This window comes from Schistocerca piceifrons, chromosome 5 (genome assembly GCF_021461385.2).
Source record: "Schistocerca piceifrons isolate TAMUIC-IGC-003096 chromosome 5, iqSchPice1.1, whole genome shotgun sequence".
Taxonomy (NCBI): Eukaryota; Metazoa; Arthropoda; class Insecta; order Orthoptera; family Acrididae; genus Schistocerca; species Schistocerca piceifrons.
This window is the reverse complement of record NC_060142.1, coordinates 701283497-701310494: the sequence shown is the minus strand read 5'-3', so window position 1 is coordinate 701310494 and position 26998 is coordinate 701283497. Positions and strand designations below refer to the sequence as shown.

At 44.3% G+C, this 26998-nt stretch overlaps 1 protein-coding gene across 1 annotated transcript in view; it reads left to right on the top strand.

Moving 5' to 3' along the window:
* Positions 1 to 26998, top strand: part of LOC124799210 (tensin-1) — a 524781-nt gene that overhangs the window by 455146 nt on the left and 42637 nt on the right. The window contains exon 10 of the mRNA XM_047262746.1: positions 23011 to 23248. Within this exon, the coding sequence (XP_047118702.1) occupies positions 23011 to 23248 (238 nt within the window). The remainder of the gene's footprint in view (positions 1 to 23010; positions 23249 to 26998) is intronic.

The window sequence follows — 26998 nt, the reverse complement described above, 5'->3', positions numbered from 1 at the left end:
ATGGCTGCTGCTGTATCACAGTTACGAAGAAATCTGTATGGTCCGAAGGGAATGTGGGAAAGTATGGAATGAGGAAGCGGACCAATTGGCAAAGAGCGCAACAAAGAAAGAAATACATTCTAGCGGTTCATCTAATTGGTATGGCCACAGACATGGCCAAAAGCTAATGGGAGACCGCGGATCTGCTCAAGGGCACCTGGCACAAACACATCCACACAGATTTACCGAAGGCCCAATGACATGCTGAAAAGTAAGATATGAGATGTAACTGAACTTGAACTGGCTAGAAAACAAGAGGCAACTCCTAAGAACCATTGCCAGGTTACAATTCACCACAGCTGCTAAGGACACGCCTCCGTAGAATCCACGTCACACCATTACTATAACGCGACTTTGTGGAAATCCAGGTCGCCAACCGCATATACCTTGGCTGTGTTACATACAGAAGAGAATCATACTGACCTGAGCTGGTCCACATAAATCAAGAACTTACCTCGAATGTGTTAATGCTCTCTTAATATGTACATTTATAAATTGAAAAACTTAAACATGGCGGCGAAACAGCAAGTGTGTATTTTAGAAGAGGTTGAAAAATCAGCCAACCAGTTGCAAATAATGCTTTATTAACATTTGACCTAGATTACGATATTTGTAAAAATATCTTATTGAGAAGTAGTGGGCCTTGTTGCATCACATGATGGTACATTAGATTAGATAAAGCCGAGCGGCTCTTGTCATAAACAAAATTGACAAAACAAGAATTGTCGCAAGCCATGGCTTTAACTAGCAACCAAGTTACATATTTCGTACTTCAGAAAGAATAATCACTAGTAAATTTCCACAGGCAGAGGCCCTTGTCAATATAAAATTGTACTAGGGGTCGTTGTTGTTGTTGTGGTCTTCAGTCCTGAGACTGGTTTGAAGCAGCTCTCCATGCTACTCTATCCTGTGCAAGCCTCTTCATCTCCCAGTACCTACTGCAACCTACATCCTGCTGAATCTGCTTAGCGTATTCATCTCTTGGTCTCCCTCTACGATTTTTACCCTCCACGCTGCCCTCCAATGCTAAATTTGTGATCCCTTGATGCCTCAGAACATGTCCTACGAACTGGTCCCTTCTTCTTGTCAAGTTGTGCCACAAAATCCTCTTCTCCCCAATTCTATTCAATAGCTCCTCATTAGTTATGTGATCTATCCATCTAATCTTCAGCATTCTTCTATAGCACCACATTTCGAAAGCTTCTATTCTCTTCTTGTCCATACTATTTATCGTCCATGTTTCACTTCCATACATGGCTACACCCCATACAAATACTTTCAGAAACGAGTTCCTGACACTTAAATCTATACTCGATGTTAACAGATTTCTCTTCTTGAGGAACGTTTTCCTTGCAATTACCAGTCTACATTTTATATCCTCTATACTTCGACCATTATCTGTTATTTTGCTCCCCAAATAGCAAAACTCCTTTATTGCTTTAAGTGTCTCATTTCCTAATCTAATTCCCTCAGCATCACCCGACTTAATTCGACTACATTCCATTATCCTCGTTTTGCTTTTGTTGATGTTCATCTTATATCCTCCTTTCAAGACACTGTCCATTCCGTTCGACTGCTCTTGCAAGTCCTTTGCTGTCTCTGATAGAATTACAGTGTCATCGGCGAACCTCAAAGTTTTTATTTCTTCTCCATGGATTTTAATACCTACTCCGAATTTTTCTTTTGTTTCTTTTACTGCTGGCTCAATATACAGATTGAATAACGTCGGGGAGAGGCTACAACCCTGTCTCACTCCCTTCCCAACCACTGCTTCCCTTTCATGCCCCTCGATTCTTATAACTGCCATCCGGTTTCTGTACAAAATGTAAATAGCCTTTCGCTCCCTGTATTTTACCCCTGCCACCTTTAGAAAAGAGAGTATTCCAGTCAACGTTGTCAAAAGCTTTCTATAAGTCTACAGATGCTAGAAACGTAGGTTTGCCTTTCCTTAATCTAGCTTCTAAGATAAGTCGTAGGGTCAGTATTGCCTCACGTGTTCCAACATTTCTACGGAATCTAAACTGATCTTTCCCGAGGTCGGCTTCTACCAGTTTTTCCATTCGTCTTTAAATAGGGGTCACAGGATAAAATATTTGTATAAGTTGCCAGAGACTAAGGCATTACTGTCTGGCATAAGGTACACGCGTCGTCTAATCTAATGTACCATCATGTGATGTAACAAGGCCCGCTACTTCTGAAGAAGATATTTTTACAAATATCGAAAACTAGGTCAAGGGTCAATAAACCTTTATTTGCAACTGGTTGGCTGATTTTTCAACCTTTTCATTTATAAATTGCTTGTGGAAGTCGTGTTAATTAATTGCAGTTAAATTGTAACCGTTTATAATTATGTGTTATGAACTAAGTCAACGACATTTTTGTTTTAAATTCCTCAGAAGCTGTAGAAAAAGACAGGTTGAGTCCTTCAAAGGAGAGGCAACTGTATAGGTTTGGACTGGTTGTACTGGTGCATCCAGAGGGTAAAAAAAAGGCTTCTGGAAACAAACTTTAGCCTCTTGTTATCACCCCGCTCTATGCGACGTATCGTTTTCGCTTAACCAGCTTCCACCACAGTGTCGTTGTGATGCTAACGACGAGGAAAACGGAGTGCGTAGACTTGTCGAAGGGCCGTAGGTGGGCGCCGGTGCGTAAGCTAGTAGCTGCCGAAGGACGCAGGCACGCGTGGCGGTCCAGAAGAGGTGGTGTCGGGTGTCTGCAGGCATCGCGCTCCAGCGATCCGGACAAATCGCGAAACTCGTGGAGCGGCGCGGCGCTGCGCGACGCCGAAACGCGATACGGCTGGGCTAGGGGGGCGTGACAGTGCGGCGGCAGACGTCAAAGGCGCTTCACTGAGGAGGTGGAGGAGGAGGAGTGGTGCCTCGCCTCGGCTCGCATCGCATCGCCTGCAGAGGTTCGCGGAAGGGGCCGAGCCCTGCCCGCCGCGGAGTCGACGACCCCGCCACCCGACCTCCCGGCGCTCCTCGCGGGACCCGGCCGCGCCTCCAGAACCGACGCGCAGCCACGCAGCACCTGGGGGCAAAGTAGGGGGTGTGACATTGGCGCTACCAGCCCGTCACAGCTTCGGCGTACCTGAACAGCTGCAGAGTCCAAAAGGGCACACATTTCTGCTGCCTCGGGTCACGGCGAGTACAGTTCCTCTGGTGCTGTGTGACGCCGATCGTTACAGTAAGCAGCCTGCATTTGGTTGGCTATTAGGGCTGTTGACAAAATACCGATACATCGATACTTTTACAAAAATGTCGAGATGTATTGGTAGTATTTCGTCGCACGATATATCGATATTAGAATGGCCATATCGAGTGCCGATACTTTTATTTTATATTAAATTTCTATCACGATTTTCGGAAAATATTTGAAGCTTGTAATGGTACTTGAATTACGTAACCATTACGGCACCTCAACTCAACCCCTCGATATCAGCAATATTCTACAGTGTTCCTGTAAAATAGTTAACATATTTCTGTGACAACATTCAGATTTGATTTCATTAATATAGAGGTACTTCGATACATCGATATGTATATATTGCAATGATATTATCCTTATGTGTATTCTTTCTTTTGTCACTATGATCATTGACGTACTTGTAACTCTGATTTTTGGGCGCGTAAGCGGTTATTGGAGAGTCAAGCTTTGGTCGTCATGTTAAAAAGACGCAAATTGTAGTCAGTTTATAAAATGAGACCTTTAATAGTGAGGAAGATATTTTCAAGTATGTTTTATATTGTGAAGTGATGTTTTGGAATGAGTTACGTGATATTGCAACAAAAGTAATAAAAAAAGAAGTGTAACTTAAATTCGGAGTGCTGATTACTTTTTTACATCACCATTGTCCTAACTTGCAAAAGTTTAATCTTCAAGAATGGTTTGTGAAGCGCATCTATAAAACTTTTGAATATCGCAGAATAACACCTAGGCCTCTTTGCATCCGGTCTTGGAATCATCACTACCTAGATTTTCGACGATTGAGCCATGAGTTCACAACGGGACCAGCGTGGGAAACACCAAAAGATGAGTGCCTAGTTTATCCATTATTTCATGAAATGACTTTATTAACTGTGCTCTAATGACACCTGCCACATAATATATCGTTGTTGTTGCCCGAAAATGCAATATTTAGTAGCGTGAGCAACACTACAATCATAATTAACTTTTGATGTTTGTTGTGGTAGGGTTATTAGAAGCTGTTCTTTTGAAATTGTAGTAGAACATAATTTAGGAGCCTAGTTTTTGAGCTTTCGTGATGTCCAGTCCTTCTCTTTGACTGTGTGAAGCAAGTATATGTGGCACAAAAGGAGAACGCCGATTGCACTGGGGAGTGGCAGTGTGAATGGAAGAACAAGATTTCCGAAGTGTGATAACAAGATTTCCGAAGTGTGATAACAAGATTTCCGAAGTCTGATAACAAGATTTCCGATTTCCGAAGACAGTTTTAAACGCAACTAGTGTGCTATTTCTCCACATCGACAGTCTTCAAAAACAGTTTCTGAAAATTATGTACAAAAATCTGTATGACAAGACTGTTCGTTGCGATGGGCGGGGACGTGTGAGGGGAAAATGGTGACGTAATCGGCACTTGGCGCTACCAACAGAAACGGCAACATTTTGCTTCATCGCGCTATTTTGACACTACAACTGCTAGGTCGCTGGCGTTTGCAGAAATGTAAAAGCAGGGAAGTCGACATGAAGTGTTCCGGACAAATCCGATATGTGACGAAACCGAACGATGGACCCATCAGACACCGTTTATTCTGCCACTGAAGTGCAGTTACCGTTGTTAGCGAAGTGGTTATCGCCAAGCGTGAGCGTGCATCGTTTTCCTTTCAGTTCTTGCTCCAAGGGGTACACGCAGGCTGTTAGCTTGTTCATTTACAGAATAACTAATAATAAATCAATACTTAAATATACAGCTCTAAAGTCGGCAGTATATTTAGAATGTGCAGCCGATATTTGTATAGACAGGTACGTCGACACTTTTTCCACCGATATGTCATATATCGATGCTTTTTTTTGGATGTATTGAGAGCCGATAATGATATTTTTAAACTATCGATGTATGCATTCCGCAGATTTTTAAAAATATCAACAGTCCTACTGACTACCTAGACATCGTCACATGCAGTAGAGCCCAAATCATCTAAGTAACTTATTCCATGACTTGGATACATGATCATAAGCATTTTCTAAAAAAGTCTTAAATCTGCTATCTTTTAATTTGAAGCTTCATTGCTGCGCAGGAGGGGTTGGACAAACATATGGAAGCACCGAGAGATATGCATGAATGAACATCAATGCAGACACAAGCCAAGCGCCGGCCGGAGTGGCCGAGCGGTTCTAGGCGCTACAGTCTGGAACCGCACGACCGCTACGGTCGCAGGTTCGAATCCTGCCTCGGGCATGGATGTGTGTGATGTCCTTAGGTTAGTTAGGTTTAAGTAGTTCTCACTCTAGGAGACAGATGACTTCAGATGTTAAGTCCCATAGTGCTCAGAGCCATCTGAACCATTTTTTTTTTTTTTTTTTTTTTTTTTTTTGTTCTGGGTACAGTAGAGGAACAGTTAGGAGATGATGACTGTTTTCATCAGCAAGACAGTGCATGCTGTCGTAAAGTAGGATCTGTGACGCAGTGGTTGGTGGATATCAACATTCCTGAAAGGAACTGGCCTGTGCAGAGTCTCTACCTGAACGCAATGGAACACCTTTTGGTTGAGTCAAAACGTCGACTTCGCTCCAGAACCCAGCGTCCTATCTCACTACCTTCTCTGGCTTTTTGTCTTGAGGAAGAAGGGGCTGCCATTCCTCCACAGATCCTCAGACATCTCACTGAAAGTGTCCCCAGTATAGTCCAGACCGTCAAAAGGCGAAAGGTGGAAACACCTCATATTAAATTCCACTAATTGGTGTCCCAAGACTTTTGATCTGATGTGTACGTCTTGTCCATCCTGAGCGCTACAGTCACGCTGATGGCCAGCAGCAGATCTGATAACATCCCAACGGTGTGACACGCCATTTGCCGGGGTAACTGGAGTGCTGCTATTTCTAAATCTGTCCCTCGCAGGTTCATAAGTGTACTTCTCCCTTGCAGTGATGACACTGTCCACGAAAACTTCAAACCGAGAAGGCCGGACGGGTGGCGGAGGGGAGGGGGCAGGGGGAGGGGGTACGGAACAGGCTGCTCTCAATTAAAATTCCAGCTGTGTTTTCTAGTTGTCCCACGTCACTTGGCTCAGATGTTCTTGTTGGTCCGCGGACATTGTCGTGGCTCGGTCAACCCTGGGGTCAGCCCGAGGCGGGTGAGTTCTTTGCCGCCGCCACTGCTGCTGCATTATGTATGAATGCCGCGGAGAGTCGCGGGAACCGGGTGGCCGGCCTGCGGTGGGCTGGAGGGGGGGGGGGGGGGGGGGGGACCCGACAAAAGGCAGACGGCGACCGCGCGCCGGAGACAACGAAGACGGAGGCGGGTGTGGGACCGCTCCGTGACGTACGCGCGGTACGAAAGTTACCTCAGCCGACGCGGCCGCATCCGGAGGATGCTAAGTTCACCCAACCTGGATTTGATGTGACGCCATTATGACGTGTATACGCTTTAGTCGATTAACACACCTATCGACTTTTACGAACGTTCGAGATTCTAAACTGTCGTCAGCTAGTGGTTTGTTTTGACACGTGAGATTCTGAAAACAGCTCATTGTGGCAGCGTATATGTATTTCGCCAAAATAAAAGAGCTGGATATTAATAGAAATATTCCTGACCGTGGCCTTGAAAACACCACATAAAAAAGTGAAGTCTTCTTATGTCCCGACCAGATTAGATTGTGTGATTGTTGTATTGAATGCTTACGCCGAAAATAATATTTATTTATTATCAACATTTTAGTATGGTTTCATACAATTGGTCTTGTCAGTACATATTAGATTGTAGCAGCATACTCTTGCTGACTTTTTTTCTTAATTTATATAGCTGAAAGAGAACTCGTTTAAGTTTGTTAGCTAAGTAATTTATACGTCCATCCCAAGATAGTCTTTTATCAACCATAATTCCAAGCAATTTTACACTCGGACCGCAGAGACAGGTACCTTAGTTTCCAGTAGTGACTGATGTGTAGAATGATTGAATTTCGAACTTAAAAAGAAAAATATGAGGCATTGTTGGAGAAAAATCGTCGACCGGAGATGAAATACGAGGGGAAGTGGATTTCTCAATGTAATCTTAACCAAAGGTTAGTGTCTAGTACTGATTGACGTATGAAATGATTGAATGCAGTGTCAAAGCATACCATGGTGGTATGATAGTGTCAAAGCATTCCATGGTGGTAAGCTTTTCTCTCATTAGTCTCTCGAATGCCGAACACATAATTAGAGACGAGCAAACGAAAAACAATGCACAGGACACAAACACAGTACAATACACGATTTAAACGCAAGGAACGCAAAACACATTTACGCGTCTTCAACTTTCGTGGTCCTGTCCTCCTCAGTTGCGCGTAATACTACGGTATATTGATAAATTTCACTTATGGACCGTCTGACAGCAACTGAATAAAACACAATTTTAGTGCCATACGCGTTTCGCCTTTATTTTCTGCCACTGATGATGCCTTGCAGAAAATAAAGGCGAAACGCGTATGGCACTAAAATTGTGTTTTATTCAGTTGCTGTCAGACGGTCCATAAGTGAAATTTATCAATATACCGTAGTATCACATTTAAACGAATGGCGCAGAGCACAGCTCTACCCTGTCACAATCTCTCGAAAGTTCACAAAAGTCGAATAGTCGATATACGGTTTCTACCGTTTTCGATGTAGCGTGTATACGTCATAATGACGTCACATCGTATCCAAGTCCGGTGAACTTGGCATCCTCCGGCCGCATCCGCGGAGGGGCGCTCTCGCGAGTCGGCAGTGGCCGGGCCAGCAGTTGGAGCAACAGCATGCAGGGAGGGGGTGGAGAGAGGGGGGGCGGGAGTAGGCGGGAAGGCGCGAGAGCCGCAGAGGTGCGTACGCGGGGAACGCGGCCGCAGAAAAAGCCGCGACTGTCGCGGCCGTCCGGCAACTCCGGTTTAGCGTCGCGGGAACGTCGAACTCGACCGCTGGCACAGCCATCGAGAAAACACCTGCTACAACTTTAGTCTACCCGCCGTCCCTGAACTACTCTACAGCTCTGCGCTATCTTACCGAGAGTACAAGTTACGAGAATCGTGGCTCTAGTATATTTGGAACTCCAAAGCAGCGGCAGGTGGTTGGTTTGTTGGTTGCTTCGGGGCAGGGTCATCGGTGTCATCCGATTAGGGAAGGAAGTCGGTCTTGCCCCTGCAAAGGAAGCATCCCCGCATTTACCTGAACGGATTTCAGGAAAATCACGGAAATCCCAAATCAGAATGGCCGGACGAGATTTTGAACCGTCTTCCTCCCGAATGCGCTAACCACTGTGCCACCTCGCTACAGTCTGAAACCGCGCGACCGCTACGGTCGCAGGTTCGAATCCTGCCTCAGGTATGGATGTGTGTGATGTCCTTAGGTCAGTTAGGTTTAAGTAGTTTTAAGTTCTAGGGGACTGATGACCTCAGCAGTTACGTCCCATAGTGCTCAGAGCCATTTTTTTTTGTGCCTCCTCGCTCGGTGCGGCAAATGGTTCAAGAGCGGCAAGTGGTTTAAGAAAGTTTATTTAAATGAAATCGTTACCGGTTTCACAATTCTTAAAAGTCCATCTTCATATGTATACAGGGTGAGTGAGGAGGAAAGGTACATTCTTTGATGGGTGAAACTACTGGTGATTCTGAACAAAAAACCTCGAATAAAGATATGCCCTTTTCTTAACCGTCTCCGGGTAAACCAATGAAAACACCTAGTAGCGGGAAAGGGACACGTGACGGTAAATTAAGCTACTGTTGTTTTAGGGTTTGTTTAATTGTGTAAGTTTCCTCACAGAAGATGTTTAGAAAGTTGATCGTCAGCTTCAGATGGTTCAAATGGCTCTGAGCACTATGGGACTTAACATCTGAGGTCATCAGTGCCCTAGAACTTAGAACTACTTAAACCTAACTAACCTAAGGACATCACACACATCCATGCCCGAGGCAGGATTCGAACCTGCGATCGTAGCGGTCGCGCGATTCCAGACTGAAGCGCCCAGAACCGCTCGTCCACAGCAGCCGGCCTGATCGTCAGCTTCACTCCATGTTGCTGCTCTTGTAGACAGGTGTGTCGCCGATCGGAGCTCAGTTTTGCATTCCTTTACCTAGGCGCAAACATATAAAATACGAGCGAGAAGTTCCTCTCTTGTGTCCACTCTGCGCTTGTAGACGTCGCCCTTCAGCCACCCCCACAAACAGTAATCCGATCGGGTAAGATCGGGTGACCTCGGTGGCCAAGGAATGACTCCACGGCGACCGATCCAACGACCAGGATACGTTGTGTTGAAGGTACTGTGTCACTGGCCGTACGGAATGTGTAGAAGCTCCGTCGTGCTGAAAGTACATACGAGCTCTTCTTGCCAAAGGGATATCCTCCACCTATTCTGGTAACACATTTTGAGGAAACTCAAGATACCGTATCCCAGTAAGACGGTTATCTAAAACAACTGGAACGATGAATTGGTCATCAATAATACCGCACCACACGTCGTTGAAAATTCGTTTCCACATTAGCCTGCACATTTTCATTTGCCCATACAAGAGAGTTGTGTTGTTGGTTCCGTTGCGGGTAAATGTTGACTCATCAGTGAACAGAATACGTGGAATCAATCGCTCATTGGCAACGCTCCATTGACAGAATTCTTGCCGGGCGGCAGCATCTCCTCCGTGCAGATGTTGTACACTCTGCCGATGAAAGGAATACAGACCGTGCTCGTGTAGTGTGCGTATCACTCGTGTTTGTGGACTACCAAGTTGGGCAGCAATTCTTCTGGAGCTAGTAGGGTTGCATTCCACTACTTGAAGAATGTTCCCAACTACGTTTAGAGTTTGTTGTACGGGACGTTCAGAGACAGCAGTGACGCGGGGAAGCGTACCACACTCACGCAGTCCGTGAAACAGCCTGCTGAACACCCTGCTATTCGGAAATCGTTGTTGGTATTGTCGAACAGCGGTTCTGGAATTCCAATTGGGCAAACCATAGACAAACACCATGTCAGCATACTCTGCATGTATGGCGATCTGTGTCATTTTCACTACACAAAACGGTATTCGTTGTTCACTGTAGTACTTTGCACTACGACAGGCACTGTCGGACTGACAAGGGGAGGCCGCCAATTGTGAAATTCAGATTCGATTCATACTGAGCATAATAAAAGCTCATGGCCAGAGGTGTAATGTGGCAAAGCACCAAGATGCACTTCTCAGCCGTTGTCGAGAAAATCGACAGTTAAAACAAACCGTTGCAGTGAAATACTCTCTACGATTAATAACCTTCTACAGCGTCGTGGTGCAGCGGTAAGCGCTCGGGTTCGTAATCCGAAGGTCGCCGGATCGAATCTCACGCTATCCAACCTTTTTTTTTTAGTATTTGTTTTTTTGTAATTATATATATATATATATATATATATATATATATATATATATATATATAATTCCCGGCAATCAGTTGCAACAATTATGCATATAATAAGTTGTTGAGAGTCGTTTGTCGTGGAAAAACTGGCGACTTCGAACATCATTATGTTTTCCGTAAACAAAGTTGTATTTCACAAATGTTATTAATTGTCTTCATAATGTTAACCACGTATAGTTAACGGAAGACGTAGAAACGATATTCCGAAACGAATACGTATAGCGTAAGTCAAACGTTGGAATTAGAGTAGAGACCCCACGAACACAAATTTGCTGTGGCAGGTATGAAATATAAACTCCGTTACTCGCTCGTTAGACTTGAGGAACAGACGTTGAATGGGCCGAAACGAGCCGCCGCATAACTAGCGTAGTTGCCTGCTAACTTCGAAAGAAGGTACATGCGGTCCCTAGCGCAACTTATAACATCGTCGAAAATCAGTGCGGACGGGAGAGCTTTGGTACACCCTGTTAAACAAACGGAAAAATGGAGGCGGTACAATTGGAGAGCGATCCGCCTTCAACAACACGCATAAGCAATTCATTAATAGTATATATATATTTGAATTACAAAAAACTAATTATAAAAAAGTTGCAGGGCGCAAAATTCCAGCGACCTTTGGATTACGAACCCGAGCGCTTACCGCTGCGCCACGACGCTGTAGAAAGCTATTAATCGTAGAGAGTATTTCACCGCAACGGTTCTTTTAACTGTCGGTTTCTCGACAACGGCTGAGAAGTGCATCTTGGTGCTTTGCCACATTACACCTCTGGCCATGAGCTTTTATTATGCTCAGTATGAATCGAATCTGAATTTCACAATTGGCGGCCTCCCCTTGTGAGACTTGAGGTAAACAACTGCACTTCGCGCAAGTGAACTGCGTACTGACACGGTTGCTAAGGACGATGCTACACGTTTCCCTTTCCTAGTTGCTTTCGTTGGTTTACCGGGGAACGATTAAGAAAAGGTCATATGTTTATAAGGAATTTTTTGTTCAGAATCACCACTAGTATCACCCCTCAAAGAATGTACCTTTCCTCCTGACTCACCCTGTATACAAACCAAAGAGTACGCCAGAACTGTAGCTTAACTGTTATATTTTTTTACGTTTCTAGATATGACATAATTAGAGAACGGAAGCACATTGTATGTGCTGTATATATGCGGACTGAAGCGACGAATGAACATTTTTACGGAGGCCGGGATTCGAACCTGGGTCTCCTGCCCACTAAGCGGATGCGCTAACCATTCATTACGCCACCCTGGCACAGTGGCTTTGCACAACTGCACGGGAAACCCTACTACACCTTAATTGAAGCACCTGTGCCTAGGTTTCAGGCAGGAACCCCATTTCGTACAACGCTGAGATGTTATTCCAATACAGTTGGAGAACCACTACAATGCTGTTCGAGTATAGGGACAATACCAACTGGGCTGAGGCGTGAATGGGAATTTGGATTGCGGAGTGGAGCGTGCTAGGGTAATCCATGCGATTGCGCAGTGCCACTGTGAGTGGCTGGTGTAGTGGTTAGAGAGAGGAGGAGACCTGGCTTCTATCATACACGTTTGACACTTGAGAAGGTCTCAGGAACACCACAGTTTCATTTGATTAAACTGTCTTCCCTAATCTGATGAGTCCGACGACCTCGCAGTCTGGTCTCTTCCCGCAAACAACCCAACCCAACCACCGCGAGCTTGCACAGTGTTTTGTTGACAACTTGGATCTGTGGCTTCGTGGGATCTGCGCCATAATCGAACCCTATCAACAGCTCTTACCAACTGAAATCGGGACTCACCTGACCAGTTTTCTAGGGTCCAACCGATATGGTGACGAGCCCAGCAGAGGCGCTGCAGGCGATGTAGTGCTGTTTGCAAAGGCATTCGCATCGATCGTCGCCTGCTGCAGCTCATTAACGGCAAATTTCGCCGCACTGTCCTGACGGATACGTTCTTCGGACGTCCCACATTGATATAAAAATGTTCAAATGCGTGTGAAATCTTATGGGACTTAACTGCTAAGGTCATCAGTGCCTAAGCTTACACACTACTTAACCTAAATTATCCTAAGGACAAACACACACACACACACACACACACACACACACACACACACACACACACTGATAGCACTGACAACTCTAGGCAAACGCCGATGCTCTCGGTCGTTAAGTGAGGGCCCGCCGGCCACTGCGTTGTCAGTGGTGTGAGAGGTAATGCCTGAAATTTTGTATTCTCGGCACACTCTTGACACTGTGGATCTCGGAATACTGAATTACCTAACGATTTCCGAAATGGAACGTCACATGCGTCTAGCTGTAACTCCCATTTCGCGTTCAAGGTCTCTTAATTCCCATCGTGCGATGAATCACAAATGACAGCTCCGCCACTGCACTGGTTTTTATATATATATATATATATATATATATATATATATATATATTATATATATATATATATGGTGTCCCAGCTATCTTGTCCACCCAAAATATCTCTGGAACAATAACAGCTATTGGAAAACGACTTTCACCGGTATCAATGTAGGGCTGGGGCCCATGAATGTACATATTTGGAAACATTCTAAAACGAAAGCATATGTATTTTTTAACACAAACTTATGTTTTTTTTAAATGGACCTCCTATATTTTTTCTTCAGCAATCCATAGCATGACAAAGCACATACACAATGGAGTTGATTGCATCGCAATATTCCCATTACATCCCGAGATATTGAGACGCGAAGTTGACGCTTGAAACATCCGACATGCGCTGCTAGCGCACGTCCTGAGGCTCAGGCGTGAACCCCATGCTGCCCGTAATCGCGATGTGAACCTAACCTAACCTAACCCAACCCAACCCAACCTAACCTAACCTAACCTAACCTTGACATGCGTAATCACACTTCCATACTTATGAAGAGGCCCGAAACGAATAATACGGTCTGCTGCCATCTTGGATTAACGTCGTACATTCCAGCAGGTATTTATCCCATAGGCTAGGGGTGATGCGGTTCTGTAACATATCTGTGTACCGCAACGTTAGTCACAAAGTTAACTTCGCTTATCGTTAATCCGTTGCTAAAAAGGTAATGCCGTTCAACGTTAAAACTTTACTTTACTGTAGATCTAGCGCAAGTGACAGTTAATCATTCACTCGTAATAGCAAAATTCATGTTGATGGTTTTAGTGAAGCGAGCAAGTGGACTAAAAGTTTTACCGTTGTTTCGGACCTCTTGATAAGTATGGAGGTGTGATTCCACATGTCAATCACATCGCGATTACGGGTAGCATGGGGTTCACGCCTGAGCCTCAGGACGTGCGCTAGCAGCGCATGTAGGGTGTTTCAAGCGTCAACTTCGCGTCTCAATATCTCGGGATGTAATGGGAATATTGCGATGCAATCAACGCCATTGTGTATGTGCTTTGTCATGCTTTTAATTGCTAAAGAAAAAATACAGGAGGTCCATTTAAAAAAACATAAGTTTGAGTTAAAAAACACATATGCTTTCGCTTTAGAATGTTTCCAAATATGTACATTCATGGGCCCCAGCCCTACATTGATACCGGTGAAAGTCGTTTTCCAATAGCTGTTATTGTTCCAGAGATATTTTGGGTGGACAAGATAGCTGGGACACGCTGTATAGTGCGAACGCGATAGTACCTCCATCCGCATATGTGCATATCGTTATCCTAGTATTTTTTTCAGCTGAGTGTAAAAGTGTAGACACCAACGACATGCTGATCACCTTCAGCTGACAACTGGTGGCTAGGAGAGAAGTCCCCTTTGGCCATGTGTGACTTCGCTAGCTCACGGAGGACCGAGCCCGTTGTGGGGATCAAGTCTCTGGCCGGCTAGAGGGCAAAAAGAAAGAAAGCTCTTTCAGTAGGCGACAGGCGTGCGAACGCGGATCTAGACAGAGGAGGGAGGGCTTGGGGCGGGGTGGGGGGGGGGGGGGCAGCTTATAGAGGCGAGCCAGAGTGTCGCAGCGCGCGAACCGAGGCACTTCCTGGTCGTGGCGTGACTTGGGAGGGGCTCGACACACAGGTGTTTCTGCACGAAGCAGGAAGGCGCGCGGGTTCCCACGGCACGGTGACCGCCTCAGACACACCCCGAGTGCGACGCAGCAGGGGTCAGGGCGGCGTCCGTAGGAGGAAGCGGGCGGCGAGCAAGCCATGCCGAGGCGAGACCTTGGTTCAGTACCAGCTAACGAGCGGGGTCGTCGACAGCATGCGTCCACGCCGCGAACATCTTCACCCTAATTCTTGAAATGAGGTCCACCTCCTCTGCCAACACCACCGATTCATTGTCCACACAAAACTGTATGTATCGTGTGAGGGCCGCCTTGCAACAGGTGTGCCGCGCGGGATTAGCCGAGCTGTCTGAGGCGCTGCATTCATGGACTGTGCGGCTGGTCCCGACGGAGGTTCGAGTCCTCCTTCGGGCATGGGTGTGTGTGTTTGTCCCTAGGATAATTTAGGTTAACTAGTGTGTAAGCTTAGAGACTGATGACCTTAGCAGTTAAGTCCCATAAGATTTCACATACATTTGAACATTTTTTTGCAACAGGTGTCGAGTTTGCTTCTAGGGCTGACCATCCTGTAATCGTTATCGCTGTAATCCGAAATCCGGACCAGCGTGGCAAACTATTCGACCTAAGTGTAAATGTTAACTAAGGTGACTGTGTAACGTATCTTTTGCTGAAAGCCCATGCGTGCTAGTCCTGCACGCAATTGTCAGTGCCTCGGTCAGCTTCTGACTGCAAGGGGGAGGGATTATTTAGTCGGTCTGAAGACGATGGGCCGCTCTTTCCCCAACCCTCGTAAATAAAAGGCGGTCGGAACAGATTAGGCAGGTTTCAAGGGAGCGTAACTTCCCCGTGACAGCCGGTGTTTTCCAACTTCTGCAGCAAACTTCAGAAAGTCTGCCGGCCCAGGTGGCCGAGCGGTTCTAGGCGCTTCAGTCTGGAACCGCGCGACCACTACGGTCGCAGGTTCGAATCCTGCCTCGGGCATGGATGTGTGTGATGTCCTTAGGTTGGTTAGGTTTAAGTAGTTCTAAGGTCTAGGGGACTGATGAACTCAGATGATACGTCCCATAGTGCTCAGAGACATTTGAACCATCAGAAAGTCTTATCAGGAACCTGGCACCTTACAGAAGCACTACAAGTGGGGGCTAGGAAATGCACAAAAGGTTAGCTCAGCAGATTGGTCTTCCTCAGCGCACACTGGCCACTTTTTATTGACTGTAGGTGAGTGTACTGCGTTTGCATATAGTGCGGTGTTATGTTTGTGATGGTGATGAGGATAATGATGATGATGATGATGATGATGATGATGATGATGGAGAAGGAATAATGTGAAACCTAGTGCCAGTACATACCTACTCCTCTCAAATAACAACACCGAGCGAGGTGGCGCAGTAGTTAGCAATCTGGACTCGCATTCGAGAAGACGACGATTCAGACTCGCGTCCGGCCATCTTGATTTAGGTTTTCCGTGATTTCCCTAAATCACTTCAGGCAAATGCCGGGATGGTTCCTTTGAAAGGGCTCGACCGACTTCCTTACCTGTCCCTCCGTAATCTGATAAGACCGATAACCTCACTGTTTGGTCCCCTCCCCCGAAATCAATCAACCAATCAGTCAAATTGACGACGGGGCTAAACTTCCTCCACCGACGGACGGATCTCCATCAAAAGTGTCACAAGTTCTCACATCGTGAGACACTGCAGAGAGGTCTAGAAATTAATACAAGACATTGACAGAAAGTCTAGGGGTTAGGAACTTGACGCCAACACCTGTCCTCCCCGTGATAATCAAACACTGGCAGAGAAAATTTTATCCACCGCCAGAATTCTAACCTACTTTCCAGCGAGTTGGGCGCCACCACACACGCATGCGTTATGGCCTCTGGCTACGGGGGGCGGGTATCGGTAGCTGAAAATGGCCCATGAAATTTCCTCCATTCTGGTACTGCTTCAGATTGACTAGATACGCTAAAATGCGAAATAATTTTGGGAGCAGTTTGGCATTTGCGAAATCGTGCGATCGGCCAGCAGCGCTTGTGGGTTTCAGGAGTCGTGTGCCCTCTCGAGTGGAGGTGGTTATTTGGATGTAATTCAGAGAGGGTGATCCTTCGAGATCAGCCGGGTTATTTCTTGAAATATTCCAAAAGTGCTTTCCCGTGGGCGGGCATAGATTTCATGTTGCACCTTTCCAGTGTCCTAGACGAGTGTTCCATTAAGTGAGCGTGTACGTGAGCTGTACACAAGCGCTTGCAACAGATCGCGGAGCCAAGGTATTGCACTGAACAAGGCAGACTTGGGAGATTTAGTAGGAGCTAAAGAATTATATTTGTTTCCACAGAAATTTGAAAGTGATGTTTCTGTATGCCTCTTTCCCTTCTGAAGTTGAACTGTTCTAAATGGTTCAAATGGCTCTGAGCACTATGGGACTTAACTGCTGAGGTCATAAGTCCCCTAGAACTTAGAACTACTTAAACCTAACTAACCTAAGGACATCACACACACATCCACGCCCGAGGCAGGATTCGAAACTGCGACGGTAGCGGTCTTGCGGTTCCAGACTGTAGCGCCCAGAACCGCTCGGCCACACAGGCCGGCGACTTTGAACTGTATTCCCCTTTTGTTGTAGTGGTTATTTTCGGCGAGAGATGCTAGCAGTAAGCTGGAGACGCTGTACTGAACTGTTAACGGTCAACATATTCCAGTCAAGTGGTCGGGTCTCGGAATATTTACTGAGAGTAGTTAGACAGCTACAGAGTTTTGGCCCAAATGGCCCATTCGGTCGGATGGTCCACCGTGTCGTCCTCTACCAGTGGCATTATTTGGATGTGGTATGGGGAGCATAGGGTCAGGACATCGCTCTGCCTGTCGCTGTCGGCTTTTGTGACCTTGTAGCCGCTACTTCTCGATCGAGTAGCTCCTCAGTTGGACTCACGAGGCAGAGTACACCCTCTTCCAGTCCAGCCAACAAGGAAAAATCTCAGACACTACTGGGAATCGAACTCGTGTCTTCCGCTGACCACTGAGCTATGGAGTTTGATAGCATAGGGCTTTTAGTTGTTCACTTTTGAGTTGTGAGAAGTATAGCCATGTCTCGCGGGTCGAACCGAGCGAGGCTGGCGATCTTTCTTCAAACTGATTTTTACATGGACTGGACGAGAAGGAATATTTCAATTGCATTATGTGTATCTATGCTGTAGTGTCGTGTTGTTGTTGTTGTTGATGATGATGATGATGTGGTGATGGTGGTAGAAGGGAAAAGGTTAAACCAGGAGTCGTTATGTAGTCAACTTCTTTCTAATAGCACCAAAGGGGGCTGCCTAGCTTAACGTAACTACCAGGTGAACGGATCACTATCAGTGGTCACATATCCTAACCCCGTGGGACACTGCAGACTGTTTTGAAATTTAATCTAGAGCGTTAGCTCAAAGTCAGGCGGTCAGAAACCATGCAGACCACCTCTTCCGCACCTTCCTGCCAAATACTGGAGTTCAAAATTTCTTCTGCCACCAGGATTTGAACCACTAGCTCCTAGTCGAGCGCCACCGCGCAAGTGTGTAAATAAGCGACCTCGGCTACGCAGGCGGCTAGCCGAATGGTGTGAATGTCTCTTAACAGATTCAAGACTTTCCTTCGCCATGCTTGTTGAACTGAGGTACTGCTTCCTAAACACTGTACGTGTCTTGGCTGTGAGGGTACTCCTCCGCATAACCGATATCGCCGATGCGCGCTAGTGCAGTGGTGCTACACACGTAGGTAGCTGGTTAGAATCGTAACTGGTCGTCGAGGGAAGAGGCGTATATAGTTCCTGATGTGTACTAGGCTAAATTATGTGTTTCGTGAGGTGAAGGTGTGTAACACTGGTTGGCACTGCCATTAACGGAACCTACCGTTAGAGGACAAACGCTGAAGGCACTGAAGAGGAAAAAAAGAATAAGAGACTTTTGGTACCGCACAACTGTCGTACCTGTTACATCTTCTATAATTTCCGCCATTACCCAAACACACAATGATTTACAAAATGTTCCAATGTGTGTGAAATCCTAAGGGACCAAACTGCTAAGGTCATCGGTCCCTAGACTTACACACTACTTAAATTAACGTACGCAAAGGACAACACACACCCATGCTCGAGAGAGGACTCGAACCTCCGGCGGAAGGGGCCGAGTAATTCGTGACATGGCGCCCGTAACCGTGCGGCCACTCCGGGCGGCCCATAATGATTTACAGTAAAATAATTATATAAAAACAAAATTACTTAAATTTAAAGGGAAAGTATGGACTTTAGACCAGTACCTCGGTAAACAGATAAATAATGAAAAGAAAATCCTCTGGGAAATTAAAAAAAAAAATACGCAGCACTCTGGAAAAATATGCAGCAAACTGAATAAATCAAAAAAATGAAACTTACAATAAGAAAACGGAAAGTGTATTAGTAAACCGTAGGTATAAATTTGAAGGACACAGGCAACCTGAGCACTGAATAACTAAAGTGAGTCGACATGCTAAAGAAATCAGTAGTCCAAAGTGTTAGAACGGGATGGGGCAGGCGTGGGCTGGGGCTTGAGGTCAGAAAATTTATTTAATTTAAAGAGGAAGTAAGAGGAATATGAGGAGCAGGTGAAGAGTGAGAAAGGTTAACGAAGCAGAAGAAGACAGTTGCAGCAGTGGGAGGTACAGAAAATCTAAGAGACTGCATGAGCTTCTATGTAAGTCCCAGTAAAATTTTTTAGCGCTTTGGTTGCGATTCACCTTTCCGACGCAGACATCGTTATTACTAGTGGAGACGGTATTGCCCAAGGGGGGAAAAAAGTCTGCCAATTGTTGCTTGTCATTCTGAGGTGTACGACGCAGCAAATCCCAAGGCTGAGTACTCCGCTTCTGGATTTGCAACAGAGCTTCCCTCCACACAAGCGGAAAATTACTGCAATTTTGTCGGCAGCAGGCGTGTGTGTGGTCCGTTTTTGCTGTGGGCCGGAAATTGTTCGAATGTCGCCCAGCGCAAGCGAGTGCTGTTGCGAAACCGGAAACTTTAATAACACAGCCCCCGGGTTGCAGCCACACAGCTACTAATTCCACCAGCAGTGTGTAAAAAAGATATTCTGTGCGCGAAGTACAATCGTAGACAGAAGAGTCCACGGTTCTAATGTGTTCCTTCATTGAGGAACTTGCTCTAAAACAAATGCAGCAAGAGTGTACATTAAGAATGTATTATTTTTGCTAAGTTGCGCCGTAGCACTTCCTTACATACTGTATGAAGTATATACACTCACAGCACAAGTCCATAATTATAAAATTACAGGTAACTTGAAAATTAAAATGTTAAGTCGTAGTTTACGTTAGATAATCAATAAAATTGCGCGGCAGTATTGTGGACGAGTCGAAATCTAATGCCGTACCAGAATGTCTTTTCTGATTTACCATTTTCCGTATTTTTCCCCAATGGCTACAGCTGAATGTCTGATAACTATGTCCTGGTAAAATGATCAAGCGTGACGAGCGATTTTCCTTATGCTTGACTGCTAGGGCTGGCAATTTCTACAGCACCCAAAACGGGGCATCAGCGGTAACCTCAAATTTTTACACCAATCAGCTATTATTTTATTAAGTGAAGAAAATGCACGATGTGGTAACGAGAAAACTTATGTTAATCAGTTTAGTGTAAAATACCGTATTAATGACTTTGAATTTAAATATTAAAGAGCTTCTTTTAAACACTGAACTTTAACTTAAATATCATTCCATCATGAGGCCAGGATCTGACAAAATCGTATTTACCTACTTCTTTTGCTTTAGTTAACATTTTCCAGACATTTCTCAAAATAAAAAAATAAAAAAGTCCTGACAGCTTTACACTTTCACTTTGAACAAATTGTTATTGACAGATACTAGACATGGATATTTCTGTTTCAACTTTCTAGATAAACACAAAGCCGTTTAACTCGCATAGGAGGCGAATTAGACGCTATTAGTTCGATATTAATCGTATTTGTTCAACAATCTCGACTGTTGACGATTAACGCCTATTGTCCACGCGTAATGAGCGTTGGTTCAGAACAAATGGCTAACGTCGCGCGTGTACAGTTGAGAATTGACGTGTACTGGCTACAGGTATTGCCAATGGCTCAGAACTGATGCCAGTATTGGCTCGTTTAAGTAAAGTATCTTTCATTGTTGTCGTAACTTTTCAAATTTGAAACTATTGTTTAGTAAAGACATAGACTGTATTATTTCAGTTAGTTTGACAACTGAATTAGACTACAGTTTAAATACGGCAAATTCAAACTTAAATGCATTATCTAATAGTAAATAAGTAATGTGATGTACCGTACAGTGTTATAATACAAAGTCATACGTCAATACTTTGATAATTTCTATAAATGAGTTACAGGACTGAGATAAATTAGCGAAGATATATTGCATACGAGGTCTTAGCGTCGATACGGGATAATTCTTTTAGTCATCAAATACAGGAAATCCCTTGCTATACGTGTCTGTGGAGACGGCAACATCTGTGTACAGTTTAGTTTCGCGTCTAAAATGAAAGTTGTAGCATTTGCAAGAGTAATACTTGTTCGCGTGAAATCGCTGCGTACTACGAAAAGTAAGAGATGTGTTTGTGTTCTTGAGAGGATAAGGTAGAGACGTCAGCTCGCTTACTCCGCGACAATCTGAAATAAATTATTGTTGAAGACACGAGAAGTTATTTCAGACATCCGAGAATGTCACCAGAACGCTTCACGTTTTTTAATGAGGCAATAATGAAGAAAGATACTGTAATGCGTGAAGTATTGCCCAACAAATGAAAGTATAAATTACATTTCGTTTCGTGGCACTCACTGCGTTGTCAGAAGTTTTTTTGTTCTCTCTTTCCAGATTATCCAGCTCTACTTGTGTCTAGTTCACAATGCCTGCAGTGTTTCTTACGATAGACATGGTCCAGATACTGAGTGCCTTGATGGTGTTGCCACCATTCAGTTTGTTTTTCTTAATTTTCCTGAATGTGTGTGTACTCTTCGCTGACCACATGCTTTCCATACTCTTGACCAACAGCAAAATGCCTAGGTATTTGTTGACTTTTAACTGATAACACTTGAAGGTTTGCTTATCTGTCGTCCCAATGCCTTCATGTACTGAGATTTTGCTCTTTTTTAATGTCACTGTGGTGAACAAGTTTCATCTCCTGGTACACAAATAAATCCCTGGCATTCTTTTCTTTTTCTGGCATCACTCGAGTAAATGCCACTGTTGATGGTGTCATATTTTTGAATATTCCATTACTGTATTTCTGTTTACAAAATCAGAATGATGTATATGGACTTTTTGTGTTAGAGTTGCTAGTATTCAAGCATATGCTTTCTATTTCAGAACAAAATACTATTGAATTTTAAACACTAACACTAGGAGAAAGGATGATCTTCACTACTCAAGGTTAAATCTAACTTTGGCTCAGAAGGGGTGTAAATTATGCTGCCACAAAAGTCTTTGGTCACTTACCTTATAGCATCAAAAATCTGACAGATAGCCATATAGCATTTCAAAGGAAATTAAAAGAATTTATTAATGGCAACTCCTTCTACTCATTAGATGAATTTTTGGATATAGTAAGTGGGTAATTTCCCCAACCCCCACAAAAAAATTAAAAATATTGAGTGTCATGTAATATTTTGTGTAATGTAATATCTTGTGTAATGTAATATCTTGTATAGACACCTTTTATTCACCTGACACGTTCCACATCATTGCAAAGTGTTGTATTCATGATCTGTGGAACAAGTACTAATCTAATCTAATCTAATTAAACTGATTGAGAAGTGCTCCATGCACACCCATAAAAAAATATGGCACCCAGACCTCTGGCATTGATATAATGAAACAAAACCTTGGTAGAATGTTGTATATGACTTGATTGCCGTTAAATAATTTACTGAAGAGGGGTACATAGACCTATAGACCCTTCTTCTGGAAAATGCCTCAGTTGTTCTCATAATAATTTCTCTGATGACGTAACTAACGAAGAATTACGCATAGTAACTGAGAATGTTTTGTAAAACTATTTTGTTCATTTTAAAATTTTGTACATTGATAGAGCAGCAACTGTAGAATAAAATCATCTTGTAGAAACAGTAAACAGCCAATCAGTTGCAAATTGGAAGGTTTATTAAAACATTCCAATTTTTGCACCTGACTGGCTGTTTAGTATTGCTACAAGAAGACCATTGGCTTCTTGTTGTTCCTTGTCCATTGTGAAAGTGAGCCTTACCCCATGAATCTGATTAGGCCGAATAACAATAACTAAAGTAAATAAATAAATAAATCTGTTAGTAGCTTTGCAGACAACATGCCATCGTCGCGTGACTTCACCTCGCACTCCTGTTGTTGCAGCACGGTGGTGGGCAGCGGCAGCCTGACGTGGCTGCAGCGACAGCAGCAGAAGCTCCGGGAGCGGCGCGAGGGCCAGCGACCGGCCCACGAGGCGCGCCTGCTCAACGAGCTGCGCATCGTCCAGCACCGCGCCACCACCACCACCAGCACCGCCACCGCCAGCTCCAGCGACGCCGGCTACACCAGCGACCATGCCGACCTCTGCACCCCGCTGCACATCAACACTGCCGGCTCGCAGGTACTGCCCCTGCCTCTCCCCATCATGTTATGAGGCTAAATGGAGAAAAACTTTTCTTGATCAGCAAAATAATTTATTATGGTATCTCACGATACATTTTGGACAACTCTAAGATAATCTGTACCATGAAATGTCTATATTATTGTAATTGTTTCACCATGAGTTCTTCATGAAACATTGTACAGGGTGGCTATAATTAAACTTTTGCTACTGCTACATCTACACTACTGGCCATTGTAATTGCTACACCACGAAGATGACGTACGACAGATGCGAAATTTAACCGACAGGAAGAAGATGCTGTGACATGCAAATGATTAGCTTTACAGAGCATTCACACAAGGTTGGTGCCGGTGGTGACACCTACAACGTGCTGACACGAGGAAAGTTTCCAACCAATTTCTCATACACAAACAGCAGTTGACCGGCGTTGCCTGGTGAAACGTTGTTGTGATGCCTCGTGTAAGGAGGAGAAATGCCTACCATCACAGTTCCAACTTTGATAAAGGTCAGATTGTAGCCTACGGCGAATGCTGTTTATTGTATCGTGGCATTGCTGCTCGCGTTGGTCGAGATCCGATGACTGTTAGCAGAATATGGAATCGGTGGGTTCAGGAGGGTAATACGGAACGCCTTGCTGGATCCCAACGGCCTCGTATCACTAGCAGTCGAGATGACAGGCATGTTATCCGCACGGCTGTAACGGATCCTGCAGCCACGTCTCGATCCCTGAGTCAACAGATGGGGACATTTGCAAGACAACAACCATCTGCACGAACAGTTCGACGACGTTTGCAGCAGCATGGACTATCACCTCGGGGACCGTGGCTGTGGTTACCCTTGACGCTCCATCACAGACAGGAGCGCCTGCGATGGTGTACTCAACGACGAAACTGGGTGCACGAGTGGCAAAACCTGATTTTTTGGGATGAATCCAGGTTCTGTTTACAGCATCGTGAAGGTCGCACCCGTGTTTGGCAACATCGCGGTGAACGCACATTGGAAGCGTGTATTCGTCATTGCCATACTGGCGTATCACTCGGCGCGATGGTATGGGGTGCCATTGGTTACATGTCTCAGGTCACCTCTTGTCCCAATTGACGGCACTTTGAACACTGGACATTACATTTCAGATGTGTTACGACCCGTGGCTCTACCCTTCATTCTATCCCTGCGAAACCTTATATTTCAGCAGGATAATGCATGACCGCATGTTGCAGGACCTGTACGGGGCTTTCTGGATAGAGAAAATGTTCGACTTCTGCCCTGGTCAGCACATTCTCCAGATCTCTCACCAATTGAAAACTTCTGGTCAATGGTGGCCGAGCAACTGGTTCGTCACAATACGGCAGTCACTACTCTTGATGAACTGTGGTATGGTGTTGAAGCTGCATGGGCAGCTATACCTGTACACGCCATCGAAGCTCTGTTTGACTCAAAGCCCAGGCGTATCAAGGCCGTTATTACGGCCAGAGGTGGTTGTTCTGGGTACTGATTTCGCAGGAGCTATGCACCCAAATTGCGTGAAAATATAATCACATGTCAGTTCTAGTATAATATATTTGTCCAATGAATACCCATTTATCATCTGCATTTCTTCTTGGTGTAGCAGTTTTAATGGCCAGTAGTGTATATATATTCTCCACAAGTCACTGTACACACTGTGGTGGAGGGTAGCCTCTACCTCTACTAGTTGTTTCTTTTCCTGTTCCACTTGCAGATAAGAGTGAGGGAAAAAACAACTATCTATATACCTCTGTCCGAGCCCTAATTTCTCATATCTTATCTTCGTGGTCCTTATGCAAAATGTATATTGGCGGCATTAGAATTGTTCTGCAATCAGCTTCAAATGCCTGTTCTCTAAGGATTCCAGTTTAAGTTCCCAAAGCGTCTTCATAACACTTACATGTTGTAACAAATCTAGTAGCTGACTTTTGAATTGTTTTGATTTCTTTCTTTAAGCCGACATGCTACGGATCCCAAGTACCCAAGTAGTACTCAAGAATAGGTCGCACTAGTCTTATAGGCCTATGTGCTCTCCTTTATAGATGAACCACATTTCCCCAAAATTTTCCCAACAAACCAAAGTTGACCATTTACCTTCCCTACCACACTCCTGTCATGCTAATTCCATTTCATATTGTTTTGCAACATTACTCCCAGATATTTAATGGCATACATTACTGTGATCTGCTTCATTAACATCCCTGCCTTACATGATAGAGGTGCTTTGGACTCAACTGTTTCACTTATTAAAAGCTGTATATGTTATTTATGTTCTATATATTAAATTTGTACTAACAAGGCCATAGCTGCGACACTCCAAAGCTGCTGGAATTTGCATAGAGGAAATTGGCACCAGTTGAAATAGGTCACTGCGTAAGTTTCACCCAAAATATTTAAAAGCAATAGTACAGGCAATCTGAATTTTGAATAGACCAATAAGAATCACATCATTAACATTTTTTATACAATGTCAAACTCCCTATATCAGTTGAGCACTGATGCAGTTATGTAGGAAGCAACATGATACTCTGTATTGACTTTAATAGGTATGTTTTCATTTTTACTGTGTTGTTGGAAAGTATTTCTATTAACATCTTGTCTTATATCGAATGTTTGATGCCACTTATCTGATGATAAAGGGTTCTTCAGAAACATGTCATAATATGATAAAATAAAATTATTTTGGCTATCAAGACAAGTGTTTTACTATTTAGTGCCCATGTTGTCACAGATCTCCTTTTGTCTAAAGTAATAGAAGATAGAAAGTTCTAACTTATACATAGGATTACAATGTTTTTAGTTTCAAAAGAACTATCTGATTTTAAAACGGTGTATTTTTTACATGCATGCGTGTAAAATCTTGGAATAGCATTCACAATTATGTTCAGGATTAAGCTTTATTAATCTTTCACAAAAGTCCAATGTGCCTTCCACTGGGCACACAACAAACATGCAGACAGTAGTCAAACTTATCCCATGCATTTTGCAAGCATGTCTTTCACAATTCACCCAAAATCATTGAAAGAGAAGGCATGTAGACATAGACTTTCACTGTATACCCCCCCCCCCCCAAACACTCTCTCATGAAAAAGACTACATACCATGAGATCGGATGACTTTGGAGACCAACGGAGTGATGTGGGTTCATCGAATGCTTTAAGCTGTAGGGGGTGCAATGCTGCACTCTCAATGAAAATTATTCCTGTTCAGTCGGCATTTATTTGTACCAATTAAACTTCACCAAGTCTCTCTAGTTCACCAAACAGTACTGTCAAGCCGTCTGCTGAGCTCCTTGATGTCACGTAGGGTCTTTGCGCCTGGGCATGTGCACATCAAATGGCAACACTTACTTATAAAACCAGAAACGACGCAACCAGGAAGCCACTCATGAGAATTCACTTCTGGATACTATGTAACAATACTAGAGAAGGAAAGTTGCCACTCACCATATAGCAGAGATGCTGAGTCGCAGATAGGCACAACAAAAAGATTCTTACAATTATAGCTTTCGGCCATTGAGGCGTTTGTCAACAATAGACACACACACACTCGTGTAAGGCAACTGAAACCAGTGTGTACGAGTTGCGTTTGCATGTGTGTGTGTGTGTGTGTGTGTGTGTGTGTGTGTGTGTGTGTGTGTGTGTGTGTGTGTGTGTGTGTGTGTGTGTATGATAGAGAGAGAGAAAATCTTTTTGTTGTGCCTGTCTGCAACTCTGCTATATGGTGAGTGGCAACTTTCCTTCT